General features: G+C 45.8%; 1 protein-coding gene across 1 annotated transcript; it reads right to left on the bottom strand.

Moving 5' to 3' along the window:
• Positions 1–328: 328 nt before the first annotated feature.
• SLC19A2 (solute carrier family 19 member 2) lies at positions 329–12,287 on the bottom strand. Its single transcript, XM_072882712.1, has 6 exons — positions 12,064–12,287; positions 11,353–11,958; positions 7,966–8,197; positions 4,127–4,319; positions 3,088–3,229; positions 329–2,855 (listed from the first exon to the last, which is right to left on the bottom strand). Exons 1-6 carry the CDS (start codon positions 12,250–12,252, stop codon positions 2,730–2,732), a joined length of 1,488 nt encoding a protein of 495 aa, XP_072738813.1. The 5' UTR covers positions 12,253–12,287; the 3' UTR covers positions 329–2,729.
• Between the last annotated feature and the right edge of the window lie 8,909 nt (positions 12,288–21,196).

Below are 21,196 nucleotides of genomic sequence, written 5' to 3'. Positions count from 1 at the left end.
CACCCAGTGAGTAATTTTCTCCCCCCCGGACCAGTCTGCACTGGAACTCAAGCGTGGTATTTCTGAACCGCTCAGCAATTAAGATTCCTCAGTGCACTGACAATTCCCAAGACAATTGCTCAGAGTTCTGCAAACCTACACAAAACAGTCAACAGCTAGGATGCTTAAGACTTGATTCTTTTTGTGTGGTTTGTCCTGCAATTTTTTTCCCCCCTCTTTGTAACAAAGATGCTCAGAACAACCTGCATTAGTCAACTGCAGCAGCAGTGCTGTAGATTAGCAAGGTATCAAAACACAAAACAAACACTGTCCACACAGGATATCTTGGAGTATTTTTATTTAACAAAAATAGCTATTCAATTAGAATCCAACAATGTCAGCATGTTTACAGAATTTCATAGGCATCAGTAACTCTGTGTACAGTTCCAGTCAGGCTCTATAGTCACCTCATCACCACAGCAACAGCACACCGTAGGAACCCAAACAACATCCAGGTATGGCTTCCATACATTAACAGGCCTGAAGACGTACACAGTGTAGCATGCCTCTATTGCAGTTGCCAGTTTCATTACTTTGGTTGAAAAAAAAATTATTGTTATTGCTGTAATTCATTAGTTAATTTTTGACTTGCCTTTAAATAACTGGGTTGTTCCCTATCAAACATTTGTTCTCTGTATGAAAAATGTGATTAAAATTGAGCTGCTTCTTTCGGTCACTTGACAAAAGTGCTATACACCCACCCCTTGTGCCTTGCTGCAACTGCTGTCAGACCAAGGAACCCAAAGGACAGGATATGCAAGATGTGCACTTACTATTCCCTTCCCAGGACAGCTCATCAGCTAGCATTTCATGGCTTCAGATTTTATTTTTTTAAAAACAAAAAATAGTAAAGAAAGGAACATATACATGGGTGGCTTCAAGTTTCCATTTCAGCATAAGGCAGTTGAGTTTACATGTGTAAATGCCAGTACAGCTGAGCCCCTATGTTTAGGGGGATGTTTTAGGAGGCAGGCTGCAAACACAGAGAAGCTTTGGGGAGAGGGCTCCTCTGAGCAGCCAGCCTGGAAGGGCTCCCCAGGCCCCAGGCAGCACATCCCAAACACATTCATCATTCACCTTGCGTGGTAAAGGCTGAGGATCATAGAAGTGATGAGAAAGGCCATACCTGCCCCAGCCAGGGGACAGAAGCCTTCCCAGCCCCGATGCTGTGAAGTCTCCATGGCACTGAAATCAAGCAATGAACCGAAGCTGCTTCTTCAGACTCTGACTGGAAGAAGCTCTAACCAGCACACAGAGAAGGCACAGAGGGAAGCACGCTGCATTGCATCTTCTCCCTTGCCAGTTCTCCTGTACACTTAAACTCACCACAACCTGCACAGCAACAGGGACAGTCCATAGGCCATTTCCACAGTATACTACGGATATCTGTTGCTGTACTGGTCATGGTGCCTGAGTATCCAGGTGCCCAAACCCAGGACAACTCTGGAACTCCTTCCCAATGCTGAAGCAATTTGGAAAAAATACATTATTTTTTAAAACCAGGTATAAGGCAAGTCCCAGATTGATTAGACTGGACAAAATAAAGTAACTGCCCACTCCAAACATTCATTGTCGTGCTTAGGTGGAAAGAAGAGGTAGTGGACAGAAACCCACCAGAAGCATAAAGGCATTTTAAAATAAGGGGGAAAACTGACAGACTAGAAATGAGCATTTTTCAAAGCCTCGGGCAGTCATCCTGCTAATGACCATAACTGAAGGTCTCTATTTAGTCACTAGAGTCACGATTCTCCAAGGTCACAAAGAATAGCTTAAAATCCTGCAAGTCACCTTCCTTCTCAGTGCTATACTAACATCTACCATCCCACTGAAATATCCCAGCCCCCAGGGTTGTGAGGCAGCGACTCCTTTAATCACAGAAATCTACAGTCCTAAAGAGCAAAGGCAAGGATGTCCGAGGGTCCCTCGAATTAGCATTTTGTCTACTTAAACTCTAAGCTTCCCCTCTAGCTTTACAGTCTCTTGGGCACAGGCCTTCACAGCACAAGTAGCGCTACTGATAGCCAGTCACCAGTGTCACAAGTTGCCCCCAGGACACAGTTAAGTTTTTGGGAAAGCACCATGATCAGCTATGGTAAAACTCTGGCAGCAGGGGTGACAGACAGGAACAGCAGAAACAGTACAAGCAACTCAAGAAAGCATGCACATATGCAGAAACATAAGTGTACTAGTCCTCAAAACAGAGCGTCCAGCATCACAGGGCAGGCACAGGAGAGCCACACTGCAGAGCACAGGCCTAAGGCCACCTCCTGTCCCAGGCCTGGGGCTCTCCACAGAGAGGTCTATTAGTATGCCCTCACTTCTGCCCTGCAGCAGCACCTCAATGACAGAGAGTAGCAGTTGATAGACAATCACGAAGCTGCCTTTTCAATGGCAGCCTCCAGATGCACAGCCTTAGACTAAAACCTCCCAAGGCTTTCATTCTTTAAGAAAACTTACTGTTCTTTGCTGCACTTCCCATATATGCAACAGAAGAACAAAAGGCATTTTAGAAAGAAGATATTTGTTCTTACTTATGTAAGAGCTAATACATTTACCTTCTAAAATGTGCTACTAATATAGTATAAATATGGATCAAAGACCGTTAAGGTGACTGCCTTGAAGAAAAGGCAGAGATTAAAAAACAGACCTATATCTTCATATGTAGCCACCGAGAGTCTTCACTTGGTGCACTACTGGCTTTCAGGAGATCTGCTTTGCACCTGCTCTTGTCCTCTGTAAGCTCTCATAATACTGTATATGCCACTGCCCAAGAACACCAGCGAGATGGCCGCAAAGTAAGAGGCATAAATCATGAACTGCAGAGAAGAGAAAGAAAAGAAAACAACCAACCACAAGTGGTTGAACCAAGCAGTTACCAAATTTGTAAGAAGGTTAATACATGAGCTCCCTTCCTCTTCTAAAATATCCGGAATCAGTGATTATTTCCCCATCAGCAAACCTTTGATTCAGAAACAGGTGGCTGAGAAGCTTTACAGCCTGGTTTACCGTCTTCCCACCCATCAGTAAAGCTAAGAGAGCCTATCATACCTGGGTGAAGATGTCCAACCCAAGCCCGCTGGCATCCACAACAATCAAAGTGAGCAGAGTCTGAAGTGCTAAGGCAATGAAAGTATTGACCCCAAACACCAGGGCGTACCGCTCCACACTGAGATTTGTAGCAATCTGGAACCTGGAAAGAAAAGGATGTCCAGAAACATAAGGATAGGGAAAAAGCAGGGAAATGCAAGAATAGAAGGAACATCTCTGGACAAGACAACCGTGCAACCTGAAGAGTTACATAGACTGGTCCAGTACTTTCCACAGCGAAATTACCTCACACTGACAGTGTACTTCTCTAAATAGGATCATGACAGACTAGCATAGAGGCTAGAAGAGACCCACAGAGACATCTAAAAGCCTAGAAATACCTTTTGGAGCTCTGTGGGTTTCAGTCTTACTGAAACAGCACTCCTGTCCGATGCAGCTAAAGGGCCTTGTCACACAGAGAAGATACAGTGCCCTCTGATTCCAGAGAGCTGTTGGCAATCTCAAAGTGTCAGCCTCCTGCAGTGTGGCCCATAACTTCCCTCATCCTTCTGACCAGAACTCTTTTTGCAGTTACCAGTTTCAGCATCTCCCCTCATATTGTGCTTGACCTGTATTATAGCAGTTATGTATGTGTAGTTCAACCACAGCTGTGTTTTCCTCCTCAAAGTGACAAATAACATTGAAGAAGCTTTCCTCCTTACAGGTTAGGGAAAATTGACACTTCAACACAGGCAAAGGATTGTACTCTCCTCATCTGTTAACACTTCACTCCAGCCATGTTTATGAACAGCATTCCCCTGGCAAGCAGCACTACCTAGTATTTAGAAATAGTCACTTTAGTGTCATAAGGCTTTTGAGCCTGGGCAGGCTGCCAGTGAAATATATCTCTGTGTCTCAGTTTCCAGCTTGAATCACAACACAAACCCTTGCAATGGATTTCCAAATTCCTGGTAGGCAAGACCCTAGGTTACATGGAAAATATGCCACCTTTCACACCAGCTGTAACCTTGAGAGCAATTTACATTAAAAAGATACTCACGTTGCTATTGTGATTAGCAGCATGTAGATAATTCTGAAGACAACATATGATGCATAGCAAACCCAGATGTTACGAACAGTGTCCATGATATATACAGTAGCAGCAATAAGAAAGGAGAACAGGGCAAGTGCCACCTCACCCCACATTGCCCAGGATGTTTTTATGTGACCCACAACAAACACTGCAACAGCTCCTGTGAGGGGAAGGAAAGCATAACTGTTAGTTATTACAATTGGAGCAATTTGGAGACTGTGTATTAGAAGCTATACAGCCCCTAATAGCCAAAACATGATTCAAGTGGAGGACACTAATGTGCACACCTTAGCAGCTCTCCTTCCTCACCTCTCCCTCACCTGGGAACCTGCTGTAAACTGCCATTCACTTTTACAGGAACAGAAGAAAAAGAAAACACAAAAAACCATAGGTCAATGCTGACTGCCTCTGAAGTCTCCTCCCTGGCTTCAGAAGCACAACCGCCCCAGGACTCAGACCACTACCACTCAGTCATCTGCGCCTGACCATAGCAGTGTTGTCAATTGGGCTACAGAGAAATGTAAACCCTGGTTTTCAAAAGCACTCAGCTAATTATTTTGTGGTGCTTTAAGGGGTTAGGAGGGAGGATGATGCTACCCTCTGATACACACAGCTGTTAGAGCTCTCTCCCAGGAGGCAGAAAAACCTACATTTACTGTCATCTTCATGCCAGGCTGTAAGAGTAAGTAAGAGCAGGCGTCCAAATCTATGTCTCCTGGCACACAACCTAATCACAAGCTACAGTCATGCGTTGTTGATTGTGCAAGAACAATCCTTTACAGCCAGAACAGTCTTGTAAGTCCTGCTGGATTTTACAAGGCGGGGACAGGGAGAGAAGACAGATCACAAGATGGAAAGCACATGATATTTCATGCAAGTCAACAAGCAGACAAGGTGTGTTTCATGTACTATCACAGTTGTAACTACTGAGAAGCCCAAATACATATTACATTACAAGAAAATTCCCATTTGCAGTAGGCCTTGTTCTGCAAACAAGCCAAATAGCAACAAACAGCATAACGGTGCTGCTGTACACAGCAAACTAGACAAACAGCATACTGACAAAGGGAGCTTTACTGGAGATCTCTGAAAAACAGGACTGTATTCAGCATTTGACCACTGTACAGAAGTGCTACAGTGCAGCATCCAAGCTCTTTGTAGCCCTCAGCTGGCCTGCTATCTTAGAAATCCTTCAAGCACACGAAGACTCCTTACACACCATCAGTGTGTACAAGCCTGCAACCCTGTCAGAGCTTACATCAGTCTTGCAGACTAGTGAAGAAGGTAGCTATGCCAAGCAAAAGGAATTTATTTCCCCCCACTAAACTCTTCTTTCCAGTGCCTGCTGTGACACTACCTGACTGACATTTTGCTCTTTGAAAGTCTGGCTCCCCCAGCCGTAAAACCCTAGGATGCAAAAAGAAGCTAAGTCCTAGAGTCTTCTTTCTACTATCTCAGCAATTCTGAAATCTGGGAACAGACATCACTCTGAGATCTCCTGGCAACTCATGGAAGTTGTATTCCCCCTATGTCTCAAGGTTATTGCAGCCTGACACCTAATTATGACAAGATATACAACCTGTGTCCTGCAATTAGACACTTACAACTGATTCAGTGGTTTCACATCCCAACCTGATAAAGGATTGCCACATTCCCAAGAAGGTGCAGGGATGCAGCTTAACAGTCAGTTGACCTCACTAGAAGGAATACTATTCATCTTGCTGGGGACAGGAAACTGACAGCCACATGAGTCACCACGCTCTACTCAAACCCTTCTGGCAGGGCAGCACAGGTACAGGCAGGGAAGGCAACGGCATCTTACGTGAAGGTTGCCAAACATTGCTCATAACTGAGCACAGAATGACTAAGAGCCATGAAGATGGCAAATTGGATCTGAGATGCACCAGGAAAGGTATTTCTAGCAAAGGGAGAAAAGTGAAGAGTGTTACTGTTATTCTACAACTCTGAGGCCTCACTGAATAAAGCTGAGTACAGCTCTGGTCATCCATCTTCAAAAAGAATGCAACTCAAACCAGGTTTTGTACAAAGAGGAGCTAGTAAGATGACAAAGTGAACAAAGAGCTTAAGTTCACCACAGAACAACTAGAAAAGCTTGGCGTCTTTGGCCCAGAGCAAAGAACAGGTATCTATAGATAGGCCAGAAGGAGACAATTTTGTGCTAAAATACAGCCTTGGCATGAAGTCAGAGATAAAAAGACTGCTCATTAATAAATTCAAACTGGAAATCAGAAGAAGTTACAGCGTTTGCACTAGTGCCTAGGAAGTCAGGTCACTGGATGCTCATCCTTAACAGGTCCCTTCCAGTCTTGTTATACACGTCAAGCTTTTAGTTGAGATTATTATTTTGCTAAACTTCACTTGTTCCAAGCAACGAATCTGTATCAGCCAGAAGCGGTTTTTTTTTCAGGAACAGAGGCTAATTTGCTTTCAGAAAACATCACTCAAAATAATTCAACCATTTATAAAAGTGATACTAGAGGAAAAAATCAAAGTGGGAAACTAAAACCTTCAGTTTTCCATCAGTTTAGTGCCAACCACCTTTTCTTCCAATAGGTCCATTGTTCACAGGCCTTTAAAAAAAAAAAAGGACCTCAATAGCAAAGATATTCATGATAAGGTTTGAAGTCCTACTCTTTTTTTCTTTTTCCTTTTTTTTTTTTTCTTTTCTTTAAATCTTTACTGTGGCCAAATGTGGGCAGAAGACCCATACCCACAGTATGGGTCTTCTTTCCCTTGATACCAATTCTTCTCCTTCCTGGGACCAAGGCACGATGGTAGAGGAAGCCAAACCAAACAAGAAATAAGAGCCACAGCATCGTGCTAGAGTGGCGGAACAGCGTATGACTGCATACTATTAAAGTGCAGGTCTAACACACCAAAGACAGTTTAATAGCCAAAGCCTTCAGAATCAAGTTGCCAACAGTTTCAAACCCAACTAACAATGGGTGGTAGACCAGCTTTTAGAACTATAAAACAGCCATGGCTTCCCACTGAACTCCAAGCAGGGGCTGAGCATGCCCAAGAAAGTACTAAGCCTTCCTTGTTTGTGTACCTTGGTTTCTTTTGCCCCAAGTAGGTGATGTCCACAGCAGATGCTGGAATGACGACTCCATCAAAGAAAAGGAACATACTGCAGCAACACCTAGAAAGCCTCTGCAAGGGTATGTTAGCTAAAAGGTATTGTCCTAGTTCTGGTAAATGAACACTATTAAACAACTCAATAAACAAATGTTTGTGTTGACTGACCTACATGGCCCTTTCAAGTCAAGCAACTTCTTTCATCTTAATAGCTTTTCTGCTTAACAGTGCTGAAATGACTAAATGTGGCTCACTGCATGCTGAGTGTGTACAGGAAACCTTCCTATGTTCCCTACACTGCCAGAGAAACAATAAGCAATAAACCCATAGGACCCTTAGCTTGACTTTGAGTGGTTAAAACAAGCATAACCCCACTGCCATAGTGACAGCCAGTCACCATGTGACACACAGTCACATAGTGACACACAGTCAGCCACATGCCTTGAGCCTTCTGCCAGACATTTCAGAACGAAGATTGACTTGGGAGGCTCCTTTAAACACCTATGCACTGGATTACAAGAATCAGGGCTGCATGCAGCAACAAACTCAAGACTGAGCACATCACTGAAGACTCACCCTGAAGGCCAAGGTTGCCTCTCGTGCATGCATGTGGGGGAAACACAAGACACTTCCAAACCGTGCTCTGGTGACCTTGAGGGACAAAAGGCATTTCTCACAGCAGAGCAGGACCTACACTAGCAGCTTACCTAGCAGCGTCGAGACCGCCTCCACGGCACCATTGTAGATCTCCATGCTGTGAGAAGGCAGCACCATCTCCCACAGGCCCTGAGCATAGTTGATGACCTGGAAGTAGCCGCAGGTGGACAGTGCCCACCACACAGACCAGCAGAGCATGGTCTGGGACGAGTAGCACTGCAGGAAGTCCTGCCAGAGATCTTTGAGCACCTTTACAATGTCTACTTTCTGCTCCTGCATAGACTGGAGAAGGAAGGGGAGAGAAATGTTAGTCTCTGTTTACAAATATTCATACTGCTCCACAAAATTGCCCCTTTCAAGTGGTCTGATCACTGGTGAGTGGCAGTACCACTCTTGCACACAAATCTCCACAGAGTAATGAATAAAAAGCTTCCCCATGCCACAGTCCCAGCAGCTGGTCTCTGCCCTAACCAGGGCCGTCCCCTCAGGTGCAGAGGAAAGGCTCAGTCCCAGGCACCCTCTCGGATCTCTGTCTCTCTGAAGCAGAGAACAATAACTGCTAAATGTTAGAAGTACTACGTGAGCAACTGAAGGGTACCAGAGAGAAGAGACACAGGAGAACGGGATATTATATCCACTTTGATGAGACAGGATCAGAAATCATAAAGGCAAAAGCATCACTGACACTTTTAAGTCCTGATCCAAATTCAACCAAATTTGGTAGCGCAGGGAACATGAAAGCCACCAGATGAGTATATTTCCCCAGAAATAATTTGATTTTCTTTCGTAGTAGCATTCAGGGATTATAAATATTCAAAGAAGCAATCTCATTATGCTGCTCTCTACACCTGTTAATGTTCACCAAGGCTCTGAGAAGGTAAGAGATGTTGCCTGGGGAATCTGAAGACAAACCAAAACTACTTCCACCAGGCACTGCTATCACAAATGGCAGCTCCTGTATATGCAAGTGCTCTGATAAATGGCATGAGATAAAAATGAAGCTTTCCCCTCCAAATCTTTCTAGAAAGAGCACAAAAGAGGACAGACCCATGAAGTGGCTTGAAAAAAAAATGAAAATAGATCAGTTCTAGCAACAGGGGATGATGACAAACAAAAATTGCTTTTTACACGCAGTCTGTTACAGCCCTGTTCCTAACCACTTTATGCCAACAGCAGCAGAGGAAACGAGTATGTCTTTACTTTGTAGTCAGAGCTATTGATTAAGTTTGCTGCATGCACGCACGTACAGAGTCTTCATAGACAGGTGAGACCCTTCTCGTGTAAGTCAGAGCAGCAGTTACTTCAGGTGAGACTGGGCAGAGCCCCCGAGGCCCACCCAGCACCTCTAGACCCTGTGAACTTGGATTCCCTGCAGGGAAACATACAGCACTGTCACAGGACTGAGCTGTTGCACATCGTGCCATCACACATCCAGTTTCAGACTGGTTTCCAGTCAGCAGCAGCAACTTTGGGCTCTTGGCAGTATGCCCTTTCCCTGGGGGAATCACGCAGTGTGTGTGTCTGGGAAAGGCTATTCTCCATGAGCAATAAAACTCATTTTAAGATGTTTCTACTAAAACCCCCAAAGACCATAGCCTGACTTTATCCTGGACTCCCTTTTTTCCCCCCACCCCTTGAAGTGTCACTGATTTCTGAGCATCTTTATTAAACACTACACAGTCCGGTTGGTGCTTTTGCCAATGGCAAAATGCTTGCTCTGTGTGTGGACGCTGTTCTTCCAAAGCCCAACAGAACAACTTGGGAAGAGGTCAGCTTGCAGCAATGCAACTTTAGCAACGTAACTTGCACGCAGAAGGTTTCACATGAAGCTCAAGTTTAGGCGCAGGAAAATCAGGGAAGGGAACTGTCACATACAAAAAACACCCTGATTTGGCACATTCAACCCAAGCACATGCCTGATAAGCTGGAAAGGCCCATCCACCCTCCCACTGCCTGGTGATGCTTCTTCAGTACAATTATTCCTACAGCCATTCATTTATGTTCGTGAAATATGGTTGCTGTTGCCTTAATAAGAAGGACTATCATCACACACCAATGCTTCTCAGCTTTTAGCACCTGGTGTAACTAAACTCTGGATAGTTATGCAAGTGTACTTGCTCCTTTTTTAAAAGATTCACCATTAGTTTGGAACCACCCTTCCTCTCACAGAATGGGAGTAAGGTAAACAAAAGGGACGGATAAGTGGTATTAATGCCTTAGTCATTATTGGCACAGAATTTGTCTTAAATAGCTTTCACCATGCAAGTATAACATAGTTAAAAATGCTTTTGCTCAGACAAGACCGTGCTGGATAGGGCAGGATTAGGTCCCTGGAATGTTAATACCTTTAATTCCCAGATGTAGCTGGAAAAAGCTGAAAGCGACCCCGGATGCTGCGTCCCCCAACCCAGCTAGCCAGGGCTTACTTGCTAAGTGAAATACCCATTAGCTGACTAAACCAACAGCCACGCTTACCTTCTGGCTTGTTCTCAGGACAAGCACAACCTCGTGGTGACCACGGAGCAAGGCTGACATCTCCCCAGGGCCCTGAATCCCCCTGCCGCAACAGGCTCTCCGTACATGTGCATTACCTGGAGCAGCGTGGCAGAGACCCACGCAGCAGGCAACTGCACACACGCATCAGGCCTCAAAACCAGAGGCTGCCTGCTCTTCGCCTCGTGGGACCCAACATGTCCCACCACCAAACAAGGACGCCTGCATGCTTGTTTCCATACAAGTGACTTTGTTAGAGGTTATGTAGCCCACAAAAGTCACAAGTTGGGGCACTACCTTGGTGCTCTTGTGGGCTGCATTAAGCTGTTATTATGCAAAAGTGTTTTGTGTTTCCTGCAATTTATCTATATTCTGTCCATCTATAACTAATCAATGTCAGCCTGTAAGTGCCCTCAAGGACTACTGCAATTTCCTTTCAGGATCATAAGATAAAACCCAATTATTACACCACTTATTACTGCACAACTTGCACAATAGTTGAAGTAACAAGTGTTTTCAAATCGTGAGTGCAGGAAGAATTGCCTCTTTTCTGCAAGTCACAGGGTACATCCAGAAGCACTCACAGAATTTGGACATATACACAATTTTTAGTGCCCCAGAGATGTCCCTTGCTTTGTACCGCTTAACAGCAATTTGATGCCCAAATTGAGAATTCTAATCACAGCCTTATGAGACATGCAGAACAACTTCAGAAAAACTAAGGAGCAGCCTACCACGCTCAATCAGCAAAAGGAAGCCGAGAATAAATTTTCCTGTACCATAAATAAGGAACTGGGATAAGCAAAGCGATACGTTTCACTGTTGGATATTACATCTCTACTGCTGTGTACATATATGCACATACACGTATATACACATATGCATGCATAACAACCACATCAGTATTGTATCTTCTACTTATGCAAACCCAGGGCACAACTCACCTCTTTCTCTGCTGAATGACCCTCCCCATTTAAGGGAACTTTTGTCTCATCCTCCCAGCCGGGTGCCCTCTGCACGCTGGGATGATCTTGGACAGCCGATCCATTTTTACAGTCCATGACCTTCATTTCCCAACTGAGCTGCTGATTTGAGACGTGGTGAAAGAAAAGGCTTTTTTGTGGCATCGGCAGGAACCACGCTGTACCAAAGGCAATGGATATGCTGGTTAAGGAGATAACATTCAAGCTGAAGAGGGACCATCCTGCCACCGACACAAGGACCTGCCCGGACACCGAGCCCACCGTGTAGCCCACCAGGGTGGCACTCCGGCAGTAGCTGGTGACCTTCTGGTACAAGTTGACATCGACAACACTGTAGATGTAGGAGTAATAGGCAATGTCAGTGGCAGTCCCCATCCCGTAGAAGAACTCGAGGAACTGGACGGCCCGCAGCCCCTGGGCGTACAGCAGCATGAACCAGGTGACGATGAGGCTCAGGCCTTGCAGCAGGACCACGGGCTTGTACCGCAGGTAGTCTGTGGCCAGGAACACCGGGAACAGCAGTGCCAGGTAGGAGTATGTCCACACCGGGTAAATCTCATTGAACACCTGGGAGGAGGGAAAGACCGTGGTAACCCCAGCACCTGCGTACGGCAAAGAAAACACAAATACAGACATGCAGGCAGGGGTGTGAGGTGCCCCGGCATGCAGTACCTGGGTCTCGGAGAGGTTTTTGTGCGGCCCCAGCAGGTACCGGGTGAGGAAGGGCTCGGAGGGCCGCACGCTGCAGAAGAAGCCATAGGCGCACAGCAGCCCCGTGGGCAGCATCCAGCAGCACCCGCCGCCGCTGCCAGCTCGGGCGGAGCGCCGCGCCGGCCGGCCCCCCCATGGCCTCCTCACCATGCCGGGCGGGGACCGGGCGGGGACCGGACCGGGCCGGCCCGGCCCGGGCGCGCTCCCGGGGCTGGTGGCGGCCGCGGGCCCGTCCCGGGTCACCTCCCCGGTCACGTCCCGCCGCCGCCGCCGCCAAAGGCACCTCCAGCCGCCGGCCCGCCGCGCTGCTCTTAAAGACCATTGGCCGGCGTGCGGGAGGCGGGACCGCGCCTTGCCCTCTGATTGGGCGCGGCCGCCTCCTGCGGCAAGGCCGGACAATGAGGAGGGGGAGGGGGGAGGGGGAGCGGGAGGGGGGGGGGAGGGGGAGCGGGAGCGGGAGGGGGAGGGGGAGGGCGGTGGAGGGAGAGGAGCACGTGTGGGCGGGGGGTGGGTGGTGCACGGCGGGCGCAGGTGCACGGTATCACGGGTGTCTGGGGACACCTGGGAAAGGTGTCCACCCTGGAGTCTGAGCAGCCTTCCTTACCTGAACGGCGTAAGTGGGAGGCCCCTCAAAGGAAGGGACAGGGAGAGCAAGATTGACGCAGAAGGAAAACACAACAGAGCGTGGCGGAGCTCCAGTCACTGCTGAGGTCCCCCCATAGGCTGCCCTCCCCCCAGAATTCCCCACCTCCCCCTTCCCCCGAGGGGCAGGTACAAGCCTTTCCTGAAGCCCATCTCGACAAAGAGATCCTTGACCTGCTGCGCTGTGCTTGTTCTTTCTTTCCTGGCCCAAACGCATCCAGCTGCTGACCTCCACCACTTTCTTCCCTGTAACAAGGTAAGAGCTGGAACCGCTCCTGGGGTTTAATAAAAGCTGCACCTCGTTGTCCAGCCAGAAGAAATATTAGACAAGAGGAGAAAATAAAAACTGTTACATTCAAAGTAATTATCTAAAGCTTCGCCCAGGACTACTATCCCTAAAGCTTTGCCAATCCTTCTCTAAACTATTTGCTGTTCTGCTACTCAATCTATCCCACGTTGCCTTTCTATCTGCCTGCTTTGCCTTTCCCCATGCTCCACTCCCTTGATCTCCACCACATTTCTACCACTGCTAGGGCTTCCTACTCTATACCTACAGTTTGTTCCCCAGATTGGCTGATGCCATAGAAAGTTCACACCAGGGTTCAGGCCTCCCACCTGTGCAGTTGCATATCCTACCTCCTAGCCGAGGTCAATGCTCGAGAAGTAAAATAAAAGCCCTCAGAAGGTGTCTGGCTGTACACAGTTGGGTGGCAAGACCAGGTGCCTCTCAGCCCCAGAAGAGATTCCCTGAACCACAGGATTTTATTACCACCTCCATCATCATAGCTTAATAAGCATAGCTACAAGAGGTTTTAGGGCCATAAGATTACTCAGCTCTCTGTAAAACGCAGCTAAACATTCTGGTCCTGTATCATCTGGCATCAGTGGTTTGCTGCTTTCTGGCTATCTTCTGGGTCTAGCAAAATTTCCTCAGGCCACTGCTCCTCAGCATCTCCATGTTCTCTTTTGTTTGTAGGTTTCTTAGAAAAGAAGAAGAAGAAAAGATGACAGTTGCCATTTCACCACACTTTACCTTGCAGCAAAACTCTGAATAGAAAGACTGAGTTCCCGTTAATACTGTCATCCATCTCAACCATTTGCAAGGAACTGTTGATCTCTTCGAATAGCAGGGTTAGAGTGAAATGAGCCCAAACAATGACTGATAAACAAGTTGCCATGGGGAAGTAAACGCACAGTTCCCTCTCACTTAGCTCTTAGCAGCCCTTCTGTTCTGTTGGCATGTGGCCCAGTAGCAGGTAACAAAAGGATATGCCTGCTAGAATGAGGTGAAGTGCATCTTCTTACCGATCTGGGTCATCGCTTCATGCCGGGCAGAGGCAGGAGGAAGAGTAAAACCTTGGCATTCCCATGGCGCGCCCCACCTAGGGGCAGCACTTCCCACAACTTCCAGGCTGCTCATAGGATCCGATGGGTGGCCTTGGCCCTTTCCAAAACAGCAGTGCCTAGAGTTGTGCCACTGGAGCTCAACTGCTGTTTCCCCAGGACTGTCTGGGGTAGAGGGAGTTATGTCAGCTTAGACCCTTTCCTTGAAGCGATAGACAGTCGGTCAACCTAGATTTCTCCTCCAAAAACTGCAAAAGAAAAAGAACCTGCAATGTTTTGATTTAAGTACTCCAGGTTTTCTTAGGGTTTCTTTTGTTCTTAGCAGAACTCACCTTATTTTTGTTTTCATGGAATATTTTCAGCCTTTGGAAACAAGATAAAATTTTATTCCCTGAATTTTTACTTCTATCTTTCCTTCCCTAGCCTTCTTCCCCATTTTCTCTCTCCATCTCACCACTCTACTAGAAAAAGTAAGGTAAGATTAAAGGTGTTTGACAGTAAAGAAAAACCCCAAAACTTCCAATACTTTTTTCCGAGATGGGAGACATAAGCTGTGAAAAGTAGGGTTTCTCACACTTTCGTCCCTTAATCTTACCTGCTCCCTAGTTCTCTCAACAAGCACACACCTTTTTCAGTGGAAAAAAGGAGTAATAGGAAGTTTAAAAAGAAAGAAATAGGAATAGGGGAAGAATTTCTACCTTTCAACTGTAATTTTTTAAATTCCAAAACCAAAATAACCTTACAATTTACATTAGCAATGTTATTTTGCTACGTTAAACCATGATTGGTTCCATCGCAAAGCTACGTGTTTGTTCATTTCTAGCTTCCCAGACAGGTGATGTGAAGAGTGTTTTGAAAATGACTACATTCCACACAGGATGAAACCATTTTCCAGAGAAAATCATTCTCTTACCAGAAAGATTTGACCAATTTGAGGGATTGCTCATATTCCGAACACTTCCATATAAATAGTATTACATGGAAATAATGATAAAATCTGTCAGGACCATAACAGTCAGTGCAAGTCTGCCAGAGAGGCACCACCTGCACACGTGCGACCTGAACCGAATGAGTGATAGTTGCAGCACTGTGTGATGGCTGCCCTGTACCGACACAACTCCGGCTTGTACGTCTCCCAGACATACCCCAGTGAATAACATTTTATACAACTACATAGCTCATGTAGTAGTACTGGGCAAAACCCTTCTCTGCTGAGTTATTCGGCCACTCAGAAGTGCCTTCAGAGCGTATGAGGTTCCTCAAGCAGCTTGTTTATCAGAAGCCTCACCTTCGTACAACTCAGGGCTGTCGTACACGAGAAGGCTCTCTTGCTGGTCAGGGGACATGCTGGCTGTGTTTTCCTGCTCCTCTGTTGCACAAGGGAAGCTTGAAATCTGTCTGTACTTGCCCAAAACTCTTCAGATTTTCAGATCAATCTCAGAAATTGTTGCTGGCACTTTGGAAGAAAAGGATCACACCAAGCCCTTCAGCAGGGCACTGTTGCTGCTTTCCTTAGTGCTAACGACTCAGAATCCCTTTTTGTCTGAATCTGGGGTGGAATCACCCCTAGAGGATGCTTGATTCAGCATGAGATCCAAGCAACTTGTCTAAATGCACATTTCAGTCTCAGAGTCAACAGCATTTTAAGGTCACACCTTATCCACACCATAAACTCTGACAGGTTTCACCCAAAAATGCACCAGAGGGGAGGATTGTTAACCAATTGTGGCCTGCAGTTTATTGTGGAGGAATTTATAAAATATACGTGCAAGAAAAGTTCTCTTAAAGTCTTGCCAAGGTATTTGGAGAAAAGCTTCTGCAAGTTAAAAACTTTCTGCTCTCCCGTGAAGCCGTTCTTCAGAGTGCTCTGTCAGTATGTGAGAGCACTCAGATGGTACAAATACCTCAGAAACTCTCCAGAAGGAGGGAGTGAAACAGATTTGTCTTTTGCTGAGCATGGAAGGAACAAAGGCACATAAATGTGAGAAAAGGCAGCAACCGATTTATTTGTTTTTATAATTTTAGCCATTGTAGTTAATTTAGGGAAGCAGACTATTAAGTAGTATATATGTTGAAATGCAACAGGAGTAGTGAGAAGAAAAAAAGCCAAATTATTTCTGAAATTAAGCATGATTAGTTTAGAACAAACCCTATAGACTGTAGTTATCTGTAACAACAGAAAACTGGATACAGCTTTGAAGGTCTGTGTCTTCTAGTTCCCCGTCTGACTGATCCTTTGATAATCTGGGGGCTCTGAACAGGAGACTTACAAATACTATGCAGCCATGAAAGGTTAATTTAAAAGCTCTGGCATTGATTAGTTTATTCAGATAGTATGCCTTCCTGTCTGTTACTTCCTGTTCTCATAGGGTTTGGTAGTTCCAGGCTTCTAAGATGTCATGTGTTGAGTAAATACGAACCCAAGTTCAAGAACATAGCCCTGTCCTGCAAGCACAGGGCACGTGTTTCCCTGGCATCAACGGAACAAAGTAATTTCACTGGAGGGAATACAGTGTTTTCCCATATCAGGACCTCAAGTAGTAAATTACTATTTTTAAAAAAGCCTTAAGACAGACAACAGAATTGACTCAGCTTCTTGATCCCTTCTTCTTAATTCCTTTAAAATTCCTTCCCCTCTTCAAAAAGAAATATGCATAAATTCTGCTATGAATTTGTAATGCCACAGCTTTTTTGGAGCCGTTCTGGAGCCGCTCCAGCTTTGTGAGAGCAAGAAAACTCTCAGGGGTATGTTGTAATTTTGTATTTTAGAGAGGTGAAGGGAGGGTCAGCAGTCATTGTCATAAATATATTGCTATAATCTGATCAATTGCCCTTGACCTGTAAGAAAAGGTCCCTTGCTAAAAGAATGCAACAGCTCTTCCCTGTAGCATGGACAGAGCATACTTTCTGCTTCTATTTTACTATACACAATCTGGAAGTCCAAGATATTTTGGTACTCTAGTTCAACACGAATTCATCTTACTTTTCATTTTTCTGAAACTTCACTGCTTTTTACCTGTAGTTCATGCCTTGATGTCCACAGATTCCACCATGTATCTCCTCCAGTGCTGCCTTCATCACCTCTAGTTCCATACATGCTAGATCTTGCATTTAACAAGACTGGTAAACCAAGTATGCCCTGAAAGCTGTGCATGGGGGAGGGGGAAAGCAGCATGGCAGTTTACTGGAACACAGCCGACAGAGAAGCTAGTGTAAAATCCAAGCTATCAAGACCTGCAGAAACCTTAGGACAAACAGCAGCCACCTCTCCAAAGTATGGGAGTTGTTAGGAGGCAGGTTGCTATCAAAAGCCTCTGGCAGAGAACTTCCCTTACCCTCCACACGCCGTAGCGGGTTCTGCCTTTGATACAATGGAGGCTGCAGCACACAGCTGCTGGAAATAAGGCGTTCGTGGCTGAAGTTGTGGAATCGCTTGCCACAGGCTATCAGATTAACTCTTGGTCTAAGATGGATCATGTTGTACAGCACTATACATTTCTATTATGTACATAACATTTAAAAAATATTTTGCAGTCAGCTACACGTTAAAAAAATGGAAAAGTCACTTAAGTCTGCTACAAATGGAGACACTGGTGGACAAATTTTCATGCGAATTGCTAAAAGAGAGCACAATAGCAGATGTTACAAAGAAAAGCAGGCAGTGGATCAAGTAGACTTAAAAGAAACATACCCCTTACTTTTATTAGATGTAGAAGCACGTAGATAGGTCTGAATTAGTTGGTGCTTTTAGAAGTATCTAGGTCACAGTGGGCTTAATGTAGTATTGCTCCCATTAGGAATGGTGTTACAGATGTGCCTAGGAACCCTGAGAATGATCCCATGGCCTGTTTTGGAGAGTGCTGCACAAACATTCAAGAAGATGGAGTCCCTGCCTGGAGGAGATTACTGTAATTAAAGAATGATGCAAGTACCGGGTGTAAAACAAACAAACGGAGAATGGGGCACAGCCACGATAGGGAAGTGTAGGTGGATAAACTAGTTATGATGTACAGCTAGCGTGAATAAACACAACAAAACAAAATATAGGAGCGAGAGCAAGGAGTATTCAACACTGATCAAGTGGAATGACTGACTCACACAAAATGGCAGTTGGTCACCCCAGGACAGTGTTGCATCTCATTTCTGTGGTGCTAAATAGTAACATATTAATAAACAGTCTTCCCTAGCACACGTGTGGCCACGGGCGCAGCCTTTACCTTCCTCCTTTGGGTATGTGTCAAAAGATCTTTTGCTGTCATGAAAGATACCTCCTGAGCATCACTCCTTGTGAGGTTGCAAGCCCTCTTTTTGCCCCTTAGCACAGTCCTAAAATTCTGATCAACCCACCAGTGTTCATGGCCACTTCAGGGGGTGCTGGAGGGTGCTCAAAAGGTTGGATATTTGTCTGAAGTCCTGACCAGACTCCTACTTGATGCTTTTTCTGTAGAGTTCTCCTGGCACTTCACGTAGGCATACTTTTGCCATGCATGCTCACTGATGTCTCTAATACGTAAAGTGTCCCAAAGCCCAGATTCACCTTTGCATCTATTTTGATGCACAGCTCAGGAGGTTTCTGAGAGAGTAAGCACAGAAACATGATCTGCATTGACTTTAATCCACGGGTAATATACAGCTTTATGTCTCCATTACACTTTGCTATGCCAGTGGTGTGGAGGGAACCACCCAGTTTGCAAACTCTTGGAAACCTTGGTGAAGGTGAGCTGGCTTAGCTTCACTCCAGCTACCTCTGCAGTACAGGCATTATGGTCAGAACTGCCAGCAGAAAAAACGGCAAAAATGGAGGTTACATCTACTCTATAAGCAAGTGGTGCACCTACTGATTCATATAAGCCTGCCTGAATCAGCTTTAGACTTTACAGGGCAGTCTGTACAAACCTGTCTGAATACTGGGCTAATGCGTCAGGATCTGAAGAAACTACTGCGGTGCTGCTGTCCGTAGCTACTTTAGAGCTGCCCAGCTGTCTTTACATGTACTTCCACCTCACTTCCAATCCCAGTGCAGACACAACCAGCTTCACCACTTCTGCTTGAGGGAGTACAGCCACCACCTCTGGAAAGCAAAAGGAAATGCCTAGTGGCATCTAGTGAGAAAAGCATGGGACTTCGTGCGCAGCCATTCCATGCTGTTGTCACCTGCAGATGGTCAGCTTTGGGCATCCTGAGGCCTCCTGGAAGCTGGAACGAGCGTTAGAGGGCAGCAACTCCATCATAACGCTGTTTGAGGCTAAAAGCAGTTAACTTTGGACCTTCGGATCAAAAGGCCACTGTGAAGGCATCCATCCAGAATTGTGAGTGAAGAAATTGTTGGCCAGATAAGAATACTCTGAACTCTGGCACCACGTTTCTCCCTCAGTCTGAAAGAGCTTGCGTTTGCTAACCTTCGTGCTGTGTTACACACCTTTATTCTTTAGTTTGAGGGAACTGCAGGAACTCTTGCTCTCCTTGTGTATTTTGCAAATAACTTCAGCATACACAGGATTTCATCCCATAGTGTGTAAAAGGTGGTGCAAGACTGACCGTTTCAACTACAAATTTCCAAAAGCCTTGGCAGATTCAATTTAAGCTGGTTGCTTCATGAAATTGATGAAAATTCTTGGTTTTCCAGTCATCTACACGCTCACTAAACATAGCTTACCTGCTGTTTGGCAGATCTGGTACAGATGTTTTCACATCTCCTTTGCTGTAAACATGGACCAAGAATTTGACCCCTCATTTGCATTTGGAAATACTTTGTGTCCTTGGTGTGGCTGGGCTGGAATTCATTTTCTTCACAGCAGCCTGTATAGCGCCATGCTTTGGATTTGTGACTAAAACAGTCTCGATAACACACCAGTGTTTTAGCTGTTGCTGAACAGTGTTTGCACAGCCTCAGGGCCCTTTCTTTTTCCCACTCTGCCCCACCAGCGAGCAGGCTGGGGATGCACAAGAGTCTGGGAGGGGACACAGCCAGGACAGCTGACCCCAACTGACCAAAGGGATATCCCATACCATACAACACCGTGCTCAGCAGTAAAAGCTGGGGTAAAGGAGGAAGAGGAAGGGGGGATGTTCAGAGTTACGGTGTTTGTCTTCTCGAGTAACTCTTACATGTGCCAAGGCCCTGCTTGCCAGGAAGTGGCTGAACACCTGCCTGCCGCTGGGAAGTGGTGAATAAATTCCTTGCCTCGCTTGCACATGCGGCTTTGCTTCACTTATTAAACTGCCTTTATATCAACCCAAGTTTTTCTTGGTTTTGCCCTTCCAATTCTTTCCCGCAGCCTGCTAGGGGGGAGCGAGCGAGTGACTGAGTGGGGGCTTAGCTGCCAGCTGGGGTCAACCTACCACAGTCCTTTCTGGTGCCCAACCAGGGGCAAGAGGACTTCGAGATAACAACATCTGCTCAGAGCATGCTAGGTGGAATTTATAGCTGTTAATTGGCAGGGTCCTGTGCTTGCTTGCCTTACTGTATATTAGAGTCTGGTGCTTGCTAGCGGCTGTTTTGGACTTTTGCTGTTTATTGTAGCACTTCTCTTACTCTGCTGTGCCAGGGAACATTTTGTTAACAGCAATGGCCATGTGCTCAGGCTGGCATAGGGCCCAGGCACTGCTGCTGTTCCTACTGGACATACAGGAACACCAGTGTTATGGAGTTAATTTTCATCGTAGCAGCCCATAGGTATTGTGTTTCGGATTTGTGACTGAAACAGTGTTGGCAATAGACCGATATTTCAGCTGTTACTGAACAGTGTTTGCACAGCATCAAGGCCTTTCCTCTTTCCTGCTCTGCCCTGCCCATGAGTAGGCTGGGGGTGGACGAGAGGATGGGGAGGGGACGCAACCCGGACAGCTGACCCCAGCTGACCAAAGTCCTATCCATTAGCAAGTAGAACCTCCAACTTGTAAAGTTGATGCAGAGGCATTGAGTTTGCATCTGCATCAATTTTGCAATTGCCTAACTTTAGTTTATTTATATATCTATATATATATATACACGATTCTGTGTAATTACTTATGTAGAACCTTTAAGATCATGGCCTTCTTAAACATAAATTGTTTAGCACTTATTGCACAAAATCGTGGTTCTGCTGAAGTTAGCGAGCATTTATTA

The sequence above is a fragment of the Ciconia boyciana genome, chromosome 1, assembly GCF_034638445.1.
Source record: "Ciconia boyciana chromosome 1, ASM3463844v1, whole genome shotgun sequence".
Taxonomy (NCBI): Eukaryota; Metazoa; Chordata; class Aves; order Ciconiiformes; family Ciconiidae; genus Ciconia; species Ciconia boyciana.
Note: the sequence above shows the minus strand (reverse complement) of the source record. Positions and strands in the feature narration are given on the sequence as shown.